General features: G+C 37.0%; 1 protein-coding gene across 1 annotated transcript in view; it reads left to right on the forward strand.

The window, feature by feature from the left end:
- The window catches only part of TUBGCP3 (tubulin gamma complex component 3), an 85,766-nt gene extending 62,102 nt beyond the window's left edge, over positions 1 to 23,664 (forward strand). Inside the window, exons 18-22 of the mRNA XM_019746596.3 lie at positions 5,246 to 5,334; positions 5,464 to 5,595; positions 9,956 to 10,096; positions 16,646 to 16,762; positions 22,530 to 23,664. Coding sequence (XP_019602155.3) covers positions 5,246 to 5,334; positions 5,464 to 5,595; positions 9,956 to 10,096; positions 16,646 to 16,762; positions 22,530 to 22,688 — 638 coding nt within the window. The 3' untranslated portion in view covers positions 22,689 to 23,664. The remainder of the gene's footprint in view (positions 1 to 5,245; positions 5,335 to 5,463; positions 5,596 to 9,955; positions 10,097 to 16,645; positions 16,763 to 22,529) is intronic.
- The last annotated feature ends 510 nt before the right edge of the window (positions 23,665 to 24,174 follow it).

The following is a 24,174-nucleotide window of genomic DNA, read 5'->3' on the forward strand; positions in this document are numbered from 1 at the left end:
TTAGTCCCCACTCCACCAGCATCAAGCTATGACCTCAAGCTGATTTTCTAGTCTACTGCCTCAGTGTCCTGATCTGGGGAATGGCGATGATGACAGCACCTACCTCCTAGGGTTGTCACATTCAAATTTGTGTAAAGTGTTTAGACAGTGCTGCCTTGGGAGAACGCCACGTGTACAGTCGTTCCTACTTGCCTGGTGATGCACTAGACACCAGAGATGTCTGCAGCAGGACCTTAGCAGTGAGCAGAGATTTTTAACACAGGAGATATGAAAAATCCTGGCTCTTACCAACAGCCTTTGAATCCTTAGTCTTGAGAAATAAATCAGATGGGTAATTCGATAAAGTCACTTTTAAATGTAGTGACATCCACTATAAATACAGGTTGAAGGAGGTGATTATGAAATTGTAAAGAAAATGTTTAGAGTATTTTTAAAAAAGAAACTTTTATAATTTTTAACAACACTCAATGCTGTTTATGGTGCATCTCCACATGAGCATATGCTTCTGACCAAAGATGCCTAAACATGGTAAAGTCCTTTAAGAGCCATTTAAGTGTTTTTAAATCAAACTTGAAGTTCTTTCAACAACCTTTAGAGGGCAGTAAAGAATTACAAATGATTCTAACACATATTCTAAATAAACTAAAGAATAGTCATTCTTGATGTTGTGTATAAAACTGTCTACTGTTAAGTTAGCCTAATGGGAGATGTACTCTGTTTATGTATTTATTGGACCTCAGTACAAATGTTGCTTTGCTTTTGGGATTCTTAGAATTATATAATTATTTGTGGGTCAACCATAAAAACACAAGTACTTATATTTTAACTTTGTTTTAAATGCATTTTCAAGCTGCTCACCAAAGAGAGTCAAGGAGTGTTTCAGGTGTAAGTTGTTAAGTTCTATTTTTTAGGAATTAAAGAGCCAAATTATACCTTGTGAATTCAGTCTACTTATGATTTGAGTTAATAGTCAATCATTAGAGCCTTAACTGGCCAGTGAGAAAAAATACTGCATATAACATAGTTTCTCACTCTGGGAAGAGAAAGAATTGTAGCATTACAGGGATTTCATACTTTTATTATGTGGATTATTTTATCATGTTCCTTTCTAGGCTTACATCTTCATTCTAGGCTTACAGATGAAATGTGAAGTTATAGTAGGCAGTGTCTTCAGAGCAGCAGCCATAGGTCTCTTCATTCTCAGAGGCTTTATTTTAGGAGAGTGACATTAAAGACGCCCTCTGTACTCACTTAAATAATTTTTGAGAGCCTACTTTGTGCTGCCTGTTCTTGGTATCCAATGACAGATACGACAAACAAGGTCCCTGTTGTTAAGAAATTTATCGCCTGTTAGGGCAAGATGGACATTTAAACAGGAACTTATGATACCCTGTGATAAAGTGTTGGATATGGGAAAGATCAGGTGTTACAGGAATGCAAAAAGCAGACACTTGACAGGTGTGGATAGGATAAAAAAGGCTTCCCAGAGGTGGCTGGCATCTAGAGAGGAGTAGTATGTTGGTCAAGGGAAGAGTGTAGGAGTGGGGAATAGGACAGTAGTCTTGTCAGAATCACGTATTCAGAGAGGGGGTGAGGAGGTTGGGCAGGAGAGCTAAGCAGGGACTAGGTCTTGAGGACCTTGTAGGCTGTGTTAATCAGTTTGATGTTAATGGCAGTGGGAGCCATTGAAGTTTTTATATGGAGGCGTGACATGCTAGATTTGTGTTTTTTGAAAGCCCCTCTGGCATCATTGAGAAAAATGGATCTGCTGGGTAAGAGTGGAGGTTGGCACACCAATCAGTTGTACTGATGTGTGAGGGATGACGTTGTCCCTGGTGAACACAGCAGCTGTAGGGTTGGGGAGAGTGCGTGGATGTATGTGAGAGACGTGGGAGGCAGGGCTGGTGATTCAGTGTGCAGAGGTGAGAAGTAGGGTGGCAGCCAGATTTCTGACTTGAGCTGGTGGGTGATGGTGACATTCATTAGGCCAGGGATCGCTGGAGGAGGAGCATATTTAGGGGGAATGCTTCTGTCTCAGGTACATTAATTTGAGATGTTTTTAAGGATATATGCCACGTATCTGGTTAGATTGACCTGAAGCCTAGGACAGATCCAAAGTAGAGAGACACTTTAGACGTCATTAACTTAGGTGATACTTGAAGCTGTGGAATTAACGAGGTTGCCTAGAAATAGAGCGAGAAGAGAAAAGATGTTGGAGTAAAGAGAAGTGGAACAGGACCTCCTAAAGGAGATGGGGAGGAACAGCCAGAAAGGTGGGCAGAGCTGGGAAAATGTAGTTGCTCTAAATCCAAGTAAAGAAGTATTTTAAAGAGGAGGGAATATCAATATGGCCATAGTTGTAAGAAATCAACTAAGGCTGATGACTGTTCCTGTCATTTAAGGATGACTGTGGCTGGGGCAGATCAGTTGTGGTCACTCTGCAGTGAGAGGTTAGTGGGGCCGAGGAAGGGAAGATAATGGACAGTAGTCACTCTCGCACAAAACAAAAGGTGGTGGCTGGAGACCTTTGTTTAAAGAGTAGTTTTAAATGCTGATGGGAAGGAGGAAGTAGAGGTTGATAAGTCCTAGAAGGAAAGGAAGAGATGAAGAGGACATTCAGCACGTAGAGGTGGGGCAGGGATTAGCTTTAATGTATGTGGGCTTGATGGCCAGAGGGTGGCGAGGTTCCACATGACCTGGGAGGGAGAATGGAGAGAAGCAAATGGGTCCAAGATTTGATGATAGTGAGGACTGAAACAGCTGTTTTAAAATAAGGGAGAAAAAATAAAAGGATTCTGGGCAGCATGGAGCACTAGCTGAGGTTGAGTGCCATAGACACCAACATTACATGATGATTTTTTTATTTTAGTAAATGTTTTGTTTTCTGGTCATTCGGTTGCATTTTCATTTCCAGGTGTGGGTAACATTAAAGACTCTAGAAGACAAATCAGCAGTGGAGAAATTGTACACTCAAGTAAATTAGAGATTATAAAACAGAATTAATGACTTAATCACTGCATATCTATTTATCAGACTGTCTTAATGCCAGAGAAAAATTCCTGCTTTATGAAGGAGCTTGAAAATGAAATGTGAACAATGTTAGCAAAAATGTGTGACCTGCTACTAAAAACCCAAGTGTTATCTAAGTGCTGCTGGATTGATTGCTGGTGTGACTCCAGTGGGAAAACTCTAGAGGAAACCCTAAAAAATATAGACTAAAAGGAACAATACAAACCTGAGTTTTCATAGAATTGAGTTTCCTTTATTATGTATAGAAAACTGACTTGGTGCTAGGCAGTGGAGAGTAGGCACAAAAACTTTTTTTATGTTTCTGTATTAAATAGAGGGTCCTGCAGAGGTAGTACAAGAGGAGTCAACATTTTCATAAGTCATCTGTCAGGAGTATGTGAAGAAATCTATAATTTTGTCAGTGATGTTAAACTTTCTCTGGTAGAAACATGTCAAGGTGGATACGTGTAAACTGCATAGTCATTTCACAAGGCCGGAAAATAACTGGATAGCATTCACTGTGAATACGTGCAAAGCAGTATTAGGAAATGTTCAAAGGGCACTAGAAGATGGATTCAGGGACATTGGATATCACAGTCAGACCTGAGTATCATTATGTGTGATTTGTAAAGACGTTCTCAATTTGTTTCCCAATAAAAAAGTCCTCCAAAATTCTGTGATAAAATTAAGAACATTAAAAAATAAACAAACCTCCCACAAACAGTATCTAGACTATTTTATTTAACTTGATTTGCTACACTACAAGGACATCAAATCACACTCCAGAAAGACCTTGAGAACCAGTATGTATTGTGCAGGCAGGCGTGTTGAATGTTTGAAATATCCACCGCCAGTGCTTCAGGTAAGACGGCCTGGCTTCAGGGGGAAGGCACAGTCCTGTCATTTCAGCTGTGGGTTAAAATCCGAAATAGAGTTATAAATGGTAGTTACTCCCTGAGAAGCTTGCTTAAGCCATAATATAGATGAATATCACTTAAAACAGCGTCTTATTATGCTCTTTTACATTGAAAAGTAATTTCAGTCAAATACGCTCTGAGTATTAGACTAGAAATCTTAGCCCCATATGATAGGTTTAGTAGAAAAAAGTACATCTTCATTCTAGGCTTACAGATGAAATGTGAAGCTTATAACCTGTTCTTTGGAAGAATATGTACCATATTCATGGGTTACAGATTCCTAATGGCATGGAAGACGTCAGGTGTATTCGGAACATGTGCTGATCTTCTGAAGTGGTCATGCTGTTTCTCACTGGCCAAAGAGTACATGTTAAACCAGGCCAGCGAAGTCCCCACAGTGTCACTTAATCCTTACCTCATAGAAAAGAGTATTTTTTTAAGTGTATGTCATTATTGCTATTTTTTTCACACCTGTTTATATATTTCACTTCCTTAATCACTCTCTTAAGAAGGGACAAGAAAGATTTCTTGAATAACTGCATACAAATCTAGGTATCCAGGTAGCTATTTAAAGGCATTTGGAGCAGTAACAAGAATATGTCAGGTCTGACCCATATTAAAACCTCGTTGTAGTCCTTCCTCTGATGGACCCATCTCTGATTGAACCCTCATGTACAATAATGTCCCATGATGCTCTGGTGGAGTCTTCGAACGAGAAATTAAAAGTGGAGCAGAGAATGGCTGCTTGCTCCATGGTGACCTTCAAGCCTTTAGATGGGTTTATAATCTCGTAAAGAATAGAACAGAGTCTGGGCTCAGGCTCACCTCGCTTCTCCCTTTAAGGTTCATGTTTTTTCTCAGGTGACAAGGTCACATTCAGGTCCTTAAGGAAATGTCACTTTTGTCTCCAAAGAGCTAGGGAATAGTAAATGGTTCATGTACAATAGGCAGACTAATTGTAAAGAAGCCATAAAATTGAGCTATATTTAGTCAGGATATTGCATTATTATAAGATAAAATTTTTCTATTTAATTTTCAAATACAATTATTTTGTGTTATGCCATTTTTATTAGGCCCTTATATTCTGTAAAGTAATGTAATGCCACTTGATTCGGTAGCTAAATCCTGGTGTTAGCATGAACATCACAGAAATTGATTATGATGATGTAAAGGTTATTTCCTGTTTTACGGGATCACGAGTTAAAGCTAGTAATTTTTTTTTAAAAAGATATACTGCAGATATATAGGAGGGAGGGCATTGTGTTGGTTTTAAGTGTATTTCCCAGTGGTGTCTAACATTCATTTTTTTACTCTTGCAGAGTTCTCTGGGGTGCTGCATCACTGTCACATTCTGGCATCTGAGATGGTCCATTTCATTCATCAAATGCAGTATTACATTACCTTCGAGGTAGGTTCTAATCATCCGTTCATATTAGTTTAAACAAGTCATGTCTTATGACTCGTGCGTTATTTGTAAAAGGTACCATACTAGGAAGAACATAACCATATCCCTAAATTTTGCCTTGTTGTTTCCTAGGTGCTTGAATGTTCTTGGGATGAGCTTTGGAATAAAGTGCAGCAGGCCAGAGACTTGGATCACATCATTGCAGCGCACGAGGTCTTCTTGGATACCATCATCTCCCGGTGTCTTCTGGACGCTGACTCCAGAGTAAGGCCGATGTGAGGTTTAGAAACAAAAAATCAGAACTAATCATGGTCTTTTTTTCTTGGGTTCCTTTCAAATGGGGGCTTTTAAAAATTGCCTGATGCCCACATTAGTAGTGATTAAGACAATACTATTAAAAGTTTAATGTTCAAGGTGCACTTTTTCTGAATAGAATTGGAACAATAGTGCTGAAACAAGAATGTGCTCTAAAATGGATATAAAAATGGTAAAGAATATAATGCCCATTCATTTCCTAGGTGTAATGATGTCCTCCTGTGCTTGTTCAAAAGAGAAAAATTAATCATGCGCGATGATTTTGAGTTGTGGAGGGATGATATCTGAACAAAATAAACCAAACAAGCAGTGTAAGAACAAAATAATTTACGGGAATCTGAAAGTTCCGAAGAATGGTGTGAGGAAACACAGGGACCTATAGGCCACACACTCCGTTTTCTTTATCTGGGAATAATGGTCTTCTCGCTTTCTTGCCTTGAAGTCAGTATCTGGCTGCATGAGGTAGAAAATAGGCTGTCTAGATAAATCCTAAGTATTCCCAAGGCTCCATGCTTTTTTGCTAAAATTCCTTACCTTTAGACCCCTGTTCTGAAAGTTTCATGTTCCATGTGGCAAGTCTTCCTGCAATTTTGATTGTAGATGTGGGGAAACATGGAACACTTTGCTTTCACTTGAAACAAATATTTTGTGGAGCAGGAGGCAAAATTTCAAGTGCATTTTTGACATTAAACGTGCAACTTCAAAGACATTTCAAACTTACAGAGGGCTGATTCCTACTAAACCTCCACTCTCGTCAAGGGTCCTCCTGTGGGAAACGCACTGCTTAAAAGAGCTTTCAGTTTGTCTAAATTTTTAGTACATCTGGGTTAGCCAACCATGGCTGTGAAAACAGGTATTTTGATTAAAGATTTACTGATCATATGTGTAAAAAAAAAAAAATTGTTCAGATCAAAGATGCTGCTATACAGAATGCTTTTTATAAATGCTTTGAAATAATGGCACAATAGTAATTTAAGATACTTTAACTATAATTAATAATTTAAGAAATGCACATCTCAAATCTTTTAGCCTCTCAATATTAACTCTCATCTTTTTCAGGCTGAGATCATAGAAAGTTTCACAGTTTCTGTGAATTGTATTGGTTGATACATTCATTTTTCAGTAGCTGTAGGTGAGCATCGTCATACACTATTGGATAAGTTGATGTAGTGACAAATAGGACGTCATTCCTAGACTCTAGGAATTCACTGCCACATATGTCCTAGGTGTCCTGGTCAGGTAACACGGGCTCTGCTGCCAGAGAACCGAGGTCACCGTCCCATGTCACAGCTTTTGACCTCGGTGTTCTCATGTTTTAAAAGGGCGTGATACTCGTCTCGGTTTCATAGATTTGTGAGAATTAAATTATGTAATTCATTTAAACTGTTCATCATAATCTTTGGTGCATAAGTGTTAGTTGCTACTGTTTTTAAACTATTAAAAGTCATCTTGTGTGTGAGTGTTTCAGAAACTGGGTGAACTACTGAGGATTATATCCACACTGAAATCAATCTAATTGTAAATAAGGCACTCATGCAACTGATAATATAGGAGTTTTAGCCCATTTACATACATGAATATTCTGTATGAAACAAATTAAGTAGTCACACTTCTTGCCTCTAGAAGATTTCCATTGATATGAACAGATTCCAAGGGAGAAAGTGTTTTTCCCTGTAATATTTTCTCGTGATGATGGAATGTTTACATGTGAGTTGGCCCTGACTGACTTCATTGAAGGAGTCATTGTCCTAAAGGCTTAATAATCATTTCTGAAATGATTGCTGATGCTTTTACTTTTAATTTGATGGTTTGTTTAAAATAATTACTAAAGGTTGTTTTTTTTTTTTTTTAAGAAACCAAATATATAAAACTGATTGAAACAATGTGTTAATCTGACATAAATTAAGTATATTTTTATTATATCACTTAGTAAGAAAAACAAGGGTGTTTGGTACACATAATTTTAATGTTGGAGGTTGTGGCATGACAGTTACAGATGTGTGTGTACATTTTTGTAATTTTTGTTTGTGCATTGTTGAGAAAAATCCTGAGTCAGACAGTAAATTGTTGCAAACGGATGTCACCACGGAAGACACTTTTGCAGTTAATCCTGTGTGAACAAATTGCTAACAGAAGCCCATTTTGCACCCTTGGCCTGAAGTAAACAGCAGTAAATCACCTCATAGATTAATGAATTGCTCCATAAATAATAAATTTTTATTTGACTACAATAACAAAACAAATTAGAAGAAGTAAGTCATTATTAAAAATAAAATGTTATACCATTTTCGTCTTTTGTTTTGCCTTATTGTTATGAGGCAAGATCCCTCCAAAAGTACAAACAACTTTTAAGATAACCACAGTGTTTACTGTGTGAATTTCATAGTTGCCAACTGAAGGAACAGCGGTACTTGGTAAGGGCCTTCTGCTTACCAAATCGAGTCTGCATTATTGTTTCCCACAAGTACATTGTAGTAAATGAACAAGAACGTGAACTGTTATTTTGCAATATCTGAGTTCTCTTGAATTAGGTTGTTCTGGAAGTTATTTAGCAAATACTAATTTCAGTTTTGTTTTACTTAAGTGTCAAACATTAGCTTAACTGTTAACGGTGCTGCTACAACTTAGTAAATGAAATTTGGACCCAAGTATTACTATTCCTTCGTGAAGGGAGATATTTTAGCAGGATAGAGCACGCATCCATCAGATCACGGTAATGGGAATGGCATTGCAGATGTCTTCACTAACTCTGAAATTGTTCTAAACAACAGCGTTAGCCAAAGGTATCCATTTCTCCCCAAATCAACTTTATTGCATCTTCCCATCCATGAACTTGGAGCTTCTTTAGTTTTCTAGGTTTCTTTTATACTTCTCAATAGTTATACCATATTTATCCCATAAACATCTTGCAAATCTTTTGTTAGGTTATTACTACATTTGTGGAATTATCTGTCTATAGGAATGCTATTAATTTCTTTACTTCAATCTTTTATTCATTTTTTTATTCCATTATATTCTAGACCCGCTTAGATCCTGTTTTTTACTAGGAAAAAGTTTGTTTCTTTCCACAGGGTATACCTTCTGCTGTTTTTTTCTCGCCTTGGGGTATTAGCTGGGTTGATTAGGAGCACAGGTAGGACTTCTGGTCTTACTGCAGACGTTAAAGAGATGTTTAATTGTTCCAACGTTGACTGCGGTGTTTGCTAAGACAGCTGATCGGACCTTTATCAGACTGAAGAGGTCCCCTTCTAGTCCTAGTTTGTTTAGAAGTTTTATAAATCATGACTGGGCATTAAATTTTAACACATGATTTTCCCCCCTGCACTATTGCAATTATCTTTTTCCCCCTTCAAATTGTTAATAGCTTTCTGAAAAAGTCTGAGATGGCAGAAATTATTGATGGCACACTGTTATCATCAGCCCATGAAAGACCTCTCATATTTGCTGGATTTGATGTTATCCCCTTAACCAACTCCCCAGTTTCCTCCCTCGATCCTTCCCCACCATTAACACCAGTGTCAATGTGTTTGCTGTATGACCTCGGTATATATGTGGTATTTGCATGGATGTGTTTTTCATTTACATAAATTATTTTATGCTGTAGATCTCATTCTGTTTCCTTTCTGTGCTGCACTAGGGGAAAGAAGAACTAAAATATGGTAGCTGTATACCGAAAAATACTGTGTAACACTTACATGCAGTGAACTAGAGATATGTACTGTGACACTGAAATGTTTTCAGAACTGTTTCTCCCCCAATGTTAAACCATCATTTCATTCCTGGTATAAAATATGATCCCTTTTTTTAAAAAACCTTGCTGAATTTGTTTTTTATATTTTATGAAGAATTTCCTTTCTTACAGTCTTGATGTTTGGATTTGGTATGTGTCATCAAAAAAAAAACACAAGAAAAATCTTGAAGTGCTTTCTATTCCTTTTCTCTAATCCGTAGAATAGTTCCATTCCTCACACAGCCACTTAACTACTAGCTTTGAAACTTGGGGCAACACTCCCAGTTTGTAAGATGGTTGTTAGGATTGGAGGTAACTTGCGTAGAGAGCTTGAGGTCTGTCAGACTGCTTTTGCTATGGTGATACAGAATTATGGGGTTTTGGTACAGTGCTGTCATAGTAGGTGTTCAATAAATGTTTGATAATGAATGAATGAATGAGTGAATGAACAACTAGTGAGGACTTTGAGAATGTGAGTTGATATCATTTTATAGTATCTTTTTACTAATTATCAATATTTATTTGAAAAACTTTGTAACAAGCATGCTCTATACTTACAAAACTGTCTTACCTCTTCAGGCACTTTTAAATCAACTGAGAGCTGTATTTGATCAAATCATTGAACTTCAGAATACTCAAGATGCAATATACAGAGCTGCTCTGGAAGAATTGCAGAGACGATTACAGTTTGAAGAGAAAAAGAAACAGCGTGAAATTGAGGTATGGTTTTATACTGGTGGATTTGTCAATTTAAATAATGAATTTATTGTCATAATAATCACAAATACAACAAATAATGTTCCTGCTGAAATGTTCATGAAGTTGAGACTGTGCTCACATTTGGAGTCCTGAGGAAGTGCTGTTTTAAAGGGAATGGTCACCATCACTATCATAATGTTTTTTAAAAATGAAAATAACAATATTCATGAGAATCACAAATCTCTTGCCACTTTTCATTAATAATTGTCGAGTTGCTGATATCCATCTGTGTTGGTATCCCCTCAGATTGGTACCCGACTATATCGCTTTATTATTTGAAACTGGTTGGTACATATATACATATGGGAACCAAATTTCTGCTCTTACAGCTGTGTTCAGTGACCTTACTAAAGTGTTTTATGTCTTTTATGACCTTGAATTATGAAGCTTTATTGAGCAAGCTTGTCTGTTTATGGGATTTCTTGTATTTGACATAATCTGTATAATCATTTACTTTGTGAAGATGCTTATTCTTGGGATGGTAACAGTTTTTTCAGCTAATACAGTTTGATTAGTTTTATTTTTGAGTATTTGTTCCCTTAAAATTAGTGATAGAGGATCATGGTTAGCTTGGAAAATTCACAATTTAGAGCACAAATAGTTTCTTCAGGATATGTTGGAAAGAGGGGTACTTGCTCCATTCATATTGCCCAGAGTGGCTGTGATTCATACACACGGAGGCAGCTCTAACTACCAGACAGACTGAGTTTAATCCTGACTGTAACTCACTGGCTTTGTTCCTTCCAGTGACTTAACTGCTCTAACACGTAGTTTCCTTTTTGTAAAATAAGAATGAGTTACTTATTTGCATGTGGTAATATATGTTAATTATTGAACACTTATTAAATATTCAATAAATGCTAGCCATTGCTCTGATTTTCAAAACTGCTCACATGCCTCAGAGACTCTGCCCTTCTGGAGAAATACTAAACTATATAAATCGGCCAAAATCAGTCTTTAGGATTCTTACACTGATATAATAGCAGGGTGGCCGGTGGTGTGGGAGATGATGGTTCTCTCTCCAGACTGTTAACCATCAGTGTCGAAGTAGGACAGGTCTGCATAATAAGTCAGGTTTATTCAGTGTGTTTTATTCAGGTATGCTTAGGGATACAGTAGGAGATCTAAAAGCTGAAACTCTATCTGAAAAATTATTTAAATTCAGTAGGCAAAATAATTGGTGAAGCAATCATTTAGACCTAAGGTCCACTGAAGTTTTAAAGAGATTATGTAAGAAGACTCATAAAAAGATTTCAGAATCCTGATAGTGCTGAGTGTAATGAATCCTGAGTGTGATGGAAGTTGGCTCTGCCTGCTTCACTCTCAGCATTTTGGGTTTTTTTTTCTCATGCTGCTTTTGGGCAGAGGGTTCCCTAAGGGTCCTCTTCCTCCCTCAGTCCCTGTCCTTATTTCTCTTCTTTCCACTTCTCAAAATCCCTACATTTATAGTGATATTTCCGATTCAAATTTAGGGTTAAAGCACTTTTCTTTATTTTTATATCTTTTACGTTGGAAATGTTGGTTTCTAACATTGACGTACTCAGTTATTTGCTATCTGAGAACACTTGCTCCACCCGCTCCCGTCCACACACGTACATCTATACACACACTTCTTTTGGAACAAGAATCCTGGTGCTGCCACCACCAATCTAGCCCCAGTATAGTTACTAAACAGTATGTCCACTAGGTATGTACATCCGATTCCATGTTGTAATGCCTCTTGAAATAGTTACTCCCTTATGGTTATGCCACCAACTCAATACACAATTAGATTAATTGGTTTCATTTTTGCTTTTAAATTTTAGGGATAGCTTTTATTTATAAAACCAAATTGAATTTAATTGTCTAAATAGTTACCTGGTTCCAAAGTTAAATCTACAGAATAAAGCATCTAGACAAGTCTGGCTTTGTACTAGTTTCTGTCATGAATGTGGGTGTAAAAGTCCAAATAGAATATCGCTAAACTATGATATATCAAATGATAGGACATTACGAACAAGTTTCAGTTTATTCAAAGAACACAGAGCTCTTCTATCATTCTAATAAAACTATTATAATTCACCAATTTACAAACTAAAGGAGAAAAATTATGATGAATAGATGGAGAAAATCGTTTAATGCCAAGTAAAGTCTGATAAAAGGGTTGTCTGAAAAACGAGTTTATTGCTACAGTATTGGAAGTGTCTCCCTGGTTGTAGGAATGAGACATGGTGCTGTCACCACTTATTCAGTATTGCATTGGTGGTCTAGCCAATGTTATAAACCAAGAAAAAGAAATACGATATGAAAGAACGAAAGCTGTCATTTCTTTCTTTTCCCTTTTTTTTGGTAAAAATCATGGTTGTAAATGTAGAAAATCCAAAATTATCTTTAGATAAATTTCTATTAGATTGGTGCAAAAGTAATTGCTGTTTAAAAGGTTAAAAATAATTGCAAAAACTGCAATTACTTTTGTACCAACCTAATAGAATTAATAACTGAATTTATGAAGGTAGCAGAAACAAGGTCAGTGTGCAAAAATCAATTCTATTTCTTCCTATCAGTAACAAACAAAATGAAATTTTAGAAGAAATGACATTAAATGAACATTGAAATGTAATAAAATATATATGAGACCTCCATACAGAAAATTATAAAACAGAGCGTGGCAACCTAAGATTTGCAGGCCAAATTTGGTCTCTTACCTGTTTCTGTCGGTAAAGTTTTATTGGAACAGCCATGCTCACTCATTTATATATTGTTTGTGGTTGCTTTTGTGCTACAGAAGTAGAATAATTGCAACAAATACTGTGTGGCCTGCAGACACTAATATATTTGCTCTCTGACTCTTTATAAAAAAAAGTTTGCTGACCTGCATCACTGAGAAATATTAAAAGGACTCTAAATAAATAGACAAATGTATCAAGTTCATGGATGGGAGAACTGATACATAGAGTTAGTGTGATCCCAGTTCTAATCACAGCAGTTTATTTTATTTTTGGTAGAAAATGATCAGCTAATTCTAAAATTTACGTGGACATACATAGAGCCTAACATAGTGAAGAGAATATTGAACAAGAACAAAATTAGAGGATATCCATTTATAATTCAGTATACATATATACTCAGGACTCAAAATAGAATTACAGTAATTAATGGCGTTGGCTCAAAGAAGGACAAATCAGTGGAACAGAGTAGCATCCAGAAACAGCCCCCAACAATTAGAGATCATTAATTCCTGTCCTAGATGTCACTGAAAACAGTGGGGAGTGGATAAGCAACAAATGGTGTTAGGTAACTGTATCTTCACCCTACCTTACACACACACACACACACACACACACACACACACACACACTATGGGGTGGGTTGTAAATATGACATGAAAGGTGAAATGCTAAAGCTTTCGGAAGGTAACATAAAGAATAACTATAAAAGGAAGTAAAAATTAGTCATGAAAAAGCAAGCCTACAGAATGGGAGAAGATATTTATATACAAGTAAGTGACAGCTCATCCAGATGTATAAAGAGCTCCTACAAATCAGTAAGACAACCCCTTGAAAATAATTCTTAAATTTATGAAAAGGTACTCAGCTTCATTAATGTCTGGTAAATAAAGATGAAAAACCCCAGTGATATACATTAAACCCTCAACAGAATGACTAAAATTTTAAAAACAGACAACAGCGAATGTTGGTGAGGATATGAAAAATGAGAACTGCCATATCCTACAGGTAGAGGTTAAGATTGTATAGCCATTTTGGAATACTTACTGTTTGGCAGTTCACTAAAGCTGAATTTAGGAACGCTCTGACCCAGCATCTTCACTGTTAGTATATATTCAACAGCGATGCATTCTCAGATACCCCTCCCCGCCCAAGGCATCATTCCTTATAGCGATAGTACCTTCAGGAGAAGAAGGGAGTAGTAATTGGAAGGGGCCACAAGAAGGTCTACTCGGGCACTGGCTGTACTGTATTTCTCCATCTGGAGGGTGGTGCTTGCGTATATTCATCTCGTGACAGTTGTCATGCTGTCCAGTTAGGATTCTTCCACTTTTTATATGTATTATACTACAATAAAATGGTATACTTAAAAAATTTGTTTAAAAAAATAAAAGACAGAAGTTGTTAGGGGAAGAAGAAGAGGTAGGAAGTAATACAAGCTTTGTAATTTCATCATCTTTTAAAACCCAGTGTCAAAAGATTTTTTAAAAAACACATAAAGCAAGTAAAACAAGTATAAATATATTAAAAGCTATAAACATGAAAATGTCTTCTAAAGTCAGGTGGAAGAAAGAGAACATAACTATTGCTCAGGTTAGGGTGTTAAATCCATCTAAAGTAATAGATGAGGAAAAGGATAAGTTTTATGAAAGTATAGTTAATTACAGAACAAAAATATAATAAATCTTTCAGGTTACAGAAGAAACACAGTCATAGTTACAGATTACCACCCTCAGGTAAACCAGAAAGCATATCATGATAGAACTAAGACCAGATATACTATCCTATTAATCCATCCTATTAATAAAGGTGACTAGGTTAAACCCACCTAATAAAAGTACTCTCAGGAATAGAGTGTTTGTCTGGTCCTCCTGGGTAAGTGGACTGGATTGCCTGTCATGAGGATTGCTTGTTAGAAGACTAAAGGGCTCATTGTCTGGGCAGACCTACTAGTTGGGAAGGTCTGATATAGAAAAGATATTCAGAACAAAGTGACATGGAAAGAGTGAAAAGAACAGACAAAGCATACTGAGCAAATTAAATTCTTCAAAGGAAAGCAGGTTGCAGTTTGGGGCAAAAGGCAGTAAACAAAACCAAGGATACCTTGTGATAAAAGGTGCAAGTCACAAAGAAGATTGAAACAATATAGAATCCGTATTCATAAAACAAAAGGTAAGAAATACAAGAAGAATGGATCAGAACACATCAATATTAGAAGTATAATTCAATTTCTCTCAGACCATGAAAGCTCAAATGCACATAACTAAGGACATAATTATGAAAATCCATAATCCTCAATGCTTATATTAATAAATTAGAGAGAATGACAGTAAGTAAACTGAAAACCCCATTCAAGATGTTAGAAAAGCAGCAGTAAAAGAAAACAAAGAAGACCAGAGGAAATATTTAGACAAGAGCAAAAATGAATAAAATAGAAAACAAAAAAGGAATGATTAAAATCCAAGAGCACGTTCTTTCTGGGAGTCCAGTAGCTGGTGGGGAAATAAAATGAGCTATTAACTAACCTAATAGGTAATGGGAAGAGAAACCACAAATATACAGAATGCGTGAGGAAAAAAAAAAATCGATGAATTTTCTCAGTTTGGTGGAAAGAAATCTACATACCTGAAGGAAATGAATGATTTTTCTATAGATTTCCAAAATTGACCCCAGAAGAGAAAGTAAATTCTAAAAAGAACAGCTACTAAAGAAGAAATAAAGTTGTTGAGTAGCTCTGCCACTTACAAAGTACCAGGCCAGACAGGGCCTAGAGATCCTACCAGACCATTCAACAGTGATGAACTCTAGTACTCTCTCTTTTTTTTTTTTTTTTTAAATTAAAGTTTATTGGGGTGACAATTGTTAGTAAAGTTACATAGATTTCAGGTGTATAATTCTGTAATACATTGTATCTCACATTGTGTGTTCACCACCCAGAGTCAGTGCTCTCTTATTTTTATTCTAGTCATAGGAAAGGAAATTTTCCAAATTCTGTTTATGAAGCATTATGAAGTTGACACCAAAACACAAAAAGAAAGACCAAATCTGGATTATAAATATTGATGGAAAAAAATCTTACATAAAATATTAATGGAAAATATTTAACAGAATATTAAAAGGATAATTTGCCAAGACAAGTGTTCATTTCAGGAATGCAAGGGTTCAGGAAATCTATTAATTCACTGTGTCAGTTGATGAAAAGAATCCTTTGATAATTTCTATCTATGCTGGCTAAAAAAGTATTTAGTCAAATTCACCACTGATTGAGAACAGTCTTTTAAAAATAGAAGTAGATGAATGTATTCCATTTCAAAACAATACGTCTTGGTTAAGGGAAATAGTAAGAAACATTCCCATTAAAGAGTTAATGCAGGGTTTAAGGGGTGGCCAGTAGTTTGAAACATCTGGTTCTACTTTTATGTCTACTGTCTATTAGAAATGTGTGCAAAATAACAGAAAGATACAAGGCTTTATTATAGCATTGTTTGTAATTGCAAAAGACTGGTTAGTTTGACAAATTATCTAAATTGTTACGTGTTATACAGTGTACTACTATATTAAAAACAATGAAAAGTTCTATGTTTAATCATATCTATTGATATAAAATATTTTCAAGGTACCTTATTAATTGGAATGAGTAAGCTGGAGAACAATTTGGCATCAGAAAATTATCATAAAAGTTCTTAGTAGGACAAAGGTGCATAGAAAGCATACATCTCCCCACTCCTAACATTTCATCTCAGTCCCACTCTGACAGTTTCTTTCATTTGGATTTTAATTTAATTTGGTACTTCTGATTCTTCAGGGCCAGTGGGGAGTGACAGCAGCAGAGGAAGAAGAGGAGAACAACAGGATTCAAGAATTTCAAGAATCTATACCAAAAATGTGTTCCCAGTTGCGAATATTGACACATTTCTACCAGGTGCATATTAGGGTAACAAAACGTCCAAATAACATCACTCATTTTCTCTAATTGACAATTGGCTGTCAAAATGGTTAAAAAGGAACCATTTCAGTCAGTGTAGTTGTGAGTAACACCTGCAGTGGTTCCCAATCTTGGCTGTGACCCTTCCCACAGATTCTGATCTGACTTCTCTGTGGTGCAGGTCTTGGAACCCTTGCCTGGGATGATTCTAGTGTTATCAGTGGTGGGGACAGCTTTGCAGCTCAGACTTCTTTGTGAGCTCTGAGGTGAGGCAGCAGCGTGTGACACGCTGGAGAGGGAAGTGCACAAGGAGGTACATCAGGGTCATAAGTGCAGGAAGCTGCTTTTGTGAGAAGCTCAGTAGCCAAGCCAGGCAGGCTGTTAAGCTTGGGGAGAAGAGATCTGAAGTTGCTGACAAGAGAAGCTGATCAATAGAGTCCATATGCTCTGCTCTTTATTTTGTGGGTTTTGTTTCTGATTTCATCTGCTTCTCAATGTGATTTTCGTATTGGAAATATAGATGAAAAGAATTTTATGAAGCATTTTCTCATTCAATTGCTAATAACTAATTAGAAAGACAAATGAAGCATTGACCCTCAAACTTTTAAAAAATTATGTTTGTGTGTGCTAGTGTATTCATGTGGTTCAGAATTTTAAGTGAAACATTACCACACTGTTCCATAGGCATGTAGTTTGCTTCCTGGGAACCTTACATTTTTTAATTTTATATTTTTCTTCAACATAATCTAAGGGAGAAATCTGTCCCTTTTGCAAGTGGTCTTACTCTCACATTGGCCTACTATCACATTTTTGTTCAAAACATGTTTCATAAATGGTGGTAATGACTGGTTTATATTCAATGCAGAAGTATCTTTATTGGATAGGTGTTTTGATAATGAAATACTATCTCAACCCTGTGTTCTATATATAGTATGGATTCGTATTTCTTAAAAGTGGACACCTAATGGTGAGTTCCATAGTATTAATTAAGATAGTTGTATAGCTGCAAAGGAGTAATATATAAATTAAAAATGAGTCCATATGATTTCTAAAAGAGACAGTGATGGTTACATATTTTCTTGATAGAGTTAATACATTTTTATTTTCTTAATAATTGTTTTATTTTTTAACTACAGTTGACATACAATATTATATTAGTTTCAGGCATACAACATACATAGTGATTAGGCATTTATATAACTTACAAAGTGATCACCCGATAAATCTAGTACCCATCTGACACTATACATAGTTATTACAATATTATTGACCATATTCTCCTATCCTGTACTTTACATCCCCATGACTATTTGGTAACTACTAATTTAATTTGTACTTCTAAATCCCTTCCCCTTTTTCACCCACCCCAACCCCCCAGCTAACAACCATCAAAATGTCCTCTGTATCTATGAGTTTCTTTCTGTTTGGTTTCTTTGTTTATTTTGTTTTTTAGATTCCACATATAAGTGAAATTACATGGCATTTGTCTTTCTCTGTCTGACTTACTTCACTCAGCACAATTCTCTCTACATCCATCCATGTTGTTGCACATGGCAAGATTTCATTCTTTCTTAAGGCTGAGTAATATTCTATCGTATATATATACCATCTCTTCTTTATCCATTCATCCATATATGGACACCCAGGTTGTTTCCACATCTTGGCCTTTTTAAACAATGCTGTAATGAACATATGGATGCATACATCCCTCCGGAATAGTGTTTTGGGTTTCTCTGGAAAATACCCAAAAGTGGAATTACTAGGTCTTTCTTTGTTTCTTGTTGTAGCCTTTGTTTTAAAGTTTATTTTGTCTGGTATAAGTATTGCTACCCCAGCTGTTTGTTTTTTTGTTTCCATTTTCATGAAACATCTTTTTCTATCCATTTACTTTGAGTCTCTGTGTGTCTTTAGATCTGAAGTGAGTCTCTTGTAGGCAGCATATGGAAGGGTCTTGTTTTCTTATCCATTCAGGTACCCTATCGCTTTTGATTATTTAATCCATGTATATTTTAAGTAATTGTTGATAGATATGTAGCTGTTGCCATTTTATTATTCGTATTTCTGATCTTCCCTCCCCTTCCCCATCTTCTTAAAGAAGTCTCTAAGATTCCCTGTAGCTTTTTTTTGTCTGGGAAGCTTTTTATCTGTCCTTTGATTCCAAATGATAGCTTTGCTGAGTAGAGTAATTTGGGCTGTAGGTCCTTATTTTTCATCACTTTGAATATGTCATGGCAATTCCTTCTGTCTTACAAAGTTTCTGTTGAGACATCAGCTGATAGTCTTATGGGAGCTCCATTATAGGTAACTAACTGCTTTTCTCTTGCTGCTTTTAAGATTCTTTCTTGTCTTTAACCTTTGGCATTTTAATTATGATGTGTCGTAGTGTGGGCTTCTTTGGACTCATCTTGTTTGGGAATTGCCATACTTCTTGGGCTTTTATGTCTATTTCCTTCACCAGGTTAGGGAAGTTTTCCATCATTATTTCTTCAAATAGGTTTTCAATTCCTTGCTCTCTTCTTCTGGTACCCCAGTGATGCAAATGTTAGTACACTTGATGTTGTCTCAGAGGTCCTTAAACTGCCCTCATTTTTTTTTTTTTTTGGATTATTTTTCCTTCTGGCTGTTATGATTGGGGTTTTCTGCTACTTAACTTCTAAATTACTGATTCGATCTTCTGCTTTGTGTAATCTGCTGATTCCTTCTAATGTATTCTTTATTTCAGATACTGTATTCTTCATTTCTGACTGGTTCTTTTTATGTTTTCTCTCCATTTTTATGTTTCCTTTCTCTTTATTGAAGTTCTCACTGAGTTCATCTGCTCTTCCCCTAAGTTCATTGATCATCCTTATAACAGTGTTGTGAAATCTGCGTCTGATAGATTGCTTGTCTCCATTTTGTTTAGTTTTTTTCCTGGAGCTTTGTTCTGTTCTTTCATTTGGGACATGTTTCTTTGTCTCCCTATTTTGGCTGTCTCGCTGTGTTTGTTTCTGTGTATTAGGTAGGGCCACTATGTCTCCCGATCTTATAAGAGTGGCCTTATGTAGTGTTCTGTGGGGCCCAGTGGCACCATCTCCCTCTTCATCTGAGCTGGGTGCTCCATGTGTGTCCCTAGTGTGGGTTGTGTGTGCCCTCCTGTTGTAGTTGAGCCTTGGTTGCTGTTTGCATGTCAGTGGGAGGGACTGACTCTTGAGCTGATTGGTTTTGAGGACTGGCTGTGTCTACATTGAAGGAGTCACTGTAATGACTGACCCAATGGGGGATGACTGTATGGAGCAGGATTTGCTTTAGCAGGGCTCTGGTGCCTGCCCAGTCTGTCCTTTGTTTGTGTCATCTTTAGCAGCTGGGTGGTGCTCCAGCTCAGTCCAAAGATGGCCACCAGGCATGAAGAATCCAGGGCCTCCTGGGAGGGGCCCTGCCAGAGGCCAAGTTCTGCCGCAGCCTGTGTCCTGCCTGGGGCCACCTAGAATGACCTATAAAGCAATCCACAGATGGCCTCCACCTGCTGTGGGCCTGGAGGTGCCTGGGAGAGACTAAGCTGACAACACAGGCCAGCTGCCACTAGTGCCTGGCTTGGGGCTGCTCAGCATGAGGTATGCCGAGGCCGGATACTGCTTGTTTGGGGTTTGTGAATGTTTGAGAGATTTTAAGAAAGTCCCCATCATAAGCCAAAACAGGCTGCTTGTATGAAAAGCCACTGGAAGCAACTTGTGGGGTGGGACCACAAGTTGGGTGGGTAAGGTCTCAGGAAATCATCAGGGCTGGGTGAGCAATGTTAGTCAGGTTGGTGGAGACTCAGATATGCCACGTTGGGAAATGGGAGTGCTCAACAAAGAAATACTGGATTCTGCTAGCACTTTTGCCTGGGAGAAAGCTGTCCTTTGAGCCCTTGCCTTGAAGCCACACAATTAACTTCCTCCCCGTATGTACCTGGCACTTTTAGAGCTGCTGCCCCAGCACTGGAGCTCAGAGTGAGTGAGTACATCAGTGAGTTAGTACATCAGTGAGTTAGTCTGTGTACGGGCCCTTTAAGAGGAGCGCCAGGGACTCCAGCTGCCCTCCATCTCACTTAGCCACAATCTTTGAAGGTTTTCACAGCCAAGAGTTGTGGGGACTTCTCTTCCCGGCACTGGAACACTGCGCTGGGAAACCTGGTGTGGGCCTTGGGCCCCTCATTCTACTGGGGGAACCTCTGCCGTTGAGATGTTCATCCCGATTTTTAAATGCCACACATGGGTATGGAACCTGCCCGTTCCACATCTTTGCCCTTCCTGCCAGTCTCTAGATGGCTTCTTCTGTATGCCCTTAGTTGTAGGACTTCTGTTCAGCAAGACTTCAAGTGATTCTCAACGATGGTTGGTTGTTTGTAATTTACTTGTAATTTTGATGTGATCATGAGAGAAGGTAAGCACAGCATTAAGTATTCCGCCATCCTGACCAGAAATGAGTTAATCCATTTTTAAAAAGTAATCTTAATCAGTATAATCTTAGTTTTTCTGCTGTTACAGTCTTAATCTTTGTAAATCATTGCCATTCAGATTCTTTTTTCTTATCCGGAAAAGTCCTTTTTTGTTGTTCTCTTTGTATCATTGCTTGAAATGGTTTGGCATTAACAGCCACTCATCACTGATTATGAATGAACACTCAAAATCCCAAACTTGTAGAAAGAAGTATTCCTAGGAATGTCTTGTAGTGAGTTTCACAAATGATCATATTTCATCACTTAACAAGAAGTCATTGTCTATATTTTTAGCAATGTAATTCTTTAGGAACTTTCTCCTAAGTCTTCTCTCACCTAGAAAGACAAAGTGATATTCACACACATGCATGCTGTGTACTTGCTTAACTTTAAAATTACTTTGTATCATATATATGAGCCTCCCATATACCACCTCTTTAGGAACTCCCTCAGAAATAAGGAGAGGGAAAGTGATAGCTACTAGAACTTGGAGAGGATTATCGGGTTTTGGTGATTTTTTTTTTTTCTCTGCAGATAAGAACTTTTCCAAACTGAAAGTACGGAGACAAACAGCATTGACCTTGAACAGATAAAGTCTGTTATCTGTGTGATAGGTTGTGGAACCTGGCAGGGATGGAGTTGGTACTTATTAAGTGACTCTTTCAATCCTAAATACAAACAGTCAATAATTTTGTCATGTTAAATTTTGAGTAAATTCTGTCACATCTCATCATCTTTACAAATTCCCCTTGATAAGGAGGTGATAATAGCTGCACTCTGCCCCACCCTGCAGGGTGACAACTGCAGCCCAACATCCACAAAAGGCATTGGTACCCTGAAAATATGGCTTAGAGCCTGTGTCCATTTTTTATGTTCTCAATTTGTTTCCCATCAGGGTTTTATGATTAAATAAATACTCTTTCATAACGCAAGTGAAAGATGAAAAGTGTAACACTTTTTTTAAGATGAAAAGAATAGGATGTTTTAATATTGATTGCTTTGCTGTTTTGATTATTCTTATAGAACTTAGGGAAAAATGGAAAGATCTTTTGGTTCTTTTAAATGAAATTTATTTATTGCTAATTTGTGTTTGTGAAAATGTGCATCTCTTCTTAATATGGGTTCCATCAGGTGGGTGAACTAGAGTTCCTGAAGCAGTTCTCATCACCTAGGACACCTGCCATGGTGGGTGTTTATGTTTGGAAGGAAAAAGAACCCCAGATAGGATTAAAATGGGAAATAGGGGGCACTGTTTTGTGGATAGTTCCTTTCTGAAATGAATGTTGTATTCTTTTTGTTTCTTTTTAGGGGATTGTGCAGCAGTTTTTGGTGTTACTGACGACTAGCTCTGATGAAAGTCTCCGGTTTCTTAGCTTTAGGTTGGACTTTAATGAGCATTATAAAGCCAGAGAACCAAGACTTCGCGTGTCCTTGGGCACAAGAGGGCGCCGCAGTTCCCACACCTGAAGCGTTCGTTTCCTAACCTCTTATGGAGCTGCAAATGCTATAAATTGCATTATTTGACATAAACATTCACATTTAAATTCTCAAGGTCACTGGCATGCTGCGGGCATCCACCATTTCTGCCCACAAATACTTCAGTGTTTCAATGGCATGGCGTCTGGTAGAATCAAAGTCATGTTTTTATACATTGGAGTTGAAAACATTTGTAATAGCACTAAGTTAAAATAGGCTGGTTTGCACTATTCACATTTCTTTTTAAAAGTCTTCATATTTAAAGATACCACACTTTGTTAAAGCTTCTTAAGCTCCCCATGATATAATTTATATTTGTCACTTTTTAAAAAAATCAGATTCTTTTAGAGAAAATTACAGCAATGGATATTCATCAATTAAGATGGTAATGTCATTTTTATTTTTTTTAACATCCTCTTTAGAGGCAATTTTTGTTAATATAATCAAATCAAAACAAACTGTCCCTACTAAGAAAATATATAGAGCATTTCATTTTGGTTTTTAGGATTGTAAAATATTAACCTCTGTAAGAACCTTTATATCTTAGTTCACTTACATGTTTATTCTTCTTTTCCTTCAAAGTTTACATTTTTATATTTAATTTACTCTTTCAGATAAGTTATAAAATAGTGTAGAACAAAGTAGGAGTGATGTGGAACAAAAACATCCTTAAGCTTAGAGTTTTTGAAACCATCAGCTAACGCAGTGTGTAAATATGGATGACCAGAAAGTTAATGAAGTATTTTATTTTCAAAATTCTGATAAGCATTGGAAAGAAATTGACTTGAATAATGAAGATTTCCTTTTTCCTTGCCTATTTTTTCATTGTAAATATTTATATACTACTGACCAGATGTTGGAGGGAAACGTTTTTGTAAAAATGTCATATCAAGTTACATAAATCTGCCTTTATTATGTTGCATAAGTGAAAACTTAGAAAATTAAAAGCAATTATCTTTCACATGTATTGGTTGTTTGTTGAATAGTCTGTTCACTTGCCAGGTTTGGGGGGCAGGGGTTGACAGAGTTTGATTTAATGTGCTTCAGTATATGAATTACTTCATCAGTGAAACCAAGAAATTAGACCGTGTGCAAATTTCAGTATAGCGGGAATACCACCACTCAGTGCTTGCACGATACTGTCAGCCCTCAGTATCAGCAGGTTCCGCATCTGCAGATTCAACCTACCTCAGATCAAAAATACCAAAAGTGAGAAAAAAAAGGCGTTGCTGACAGGCACTATGTAGGCAGGCCTCTGGACTGAACATGTACAGGCATTGTTTTCTTATACAGCATTTGCATTACCTTAGGTATTATAAGTAATGTACAGGTGTTTTAAACTGTATGGGAGGATGTGCATAGGCTATATGCAAATACTATGCCGTTTTATGTGAAACACTTGGATTTTGGTACAGGGGAGGATTCTGGAAACAATCCCCTACGGATACCTAGGGACGACTGTATATTTTAGTTATCT

Source organism: Rhinolophus sinicus, chromosome 16 (genome assembly GCF_057876585.1).
Source record: "Rhinolophus sinicus isolate RSI-liver-muscle chromosome 16, RSI-T2T, whole genome shotgun sequence".
NCBI classification, from domain to species: Eukaryota; Metazoa; Chordata; class Mammalia; order Chiroptera; family Rhinolophidae; genus Rhinolophus; species Rhinolophus sinicus.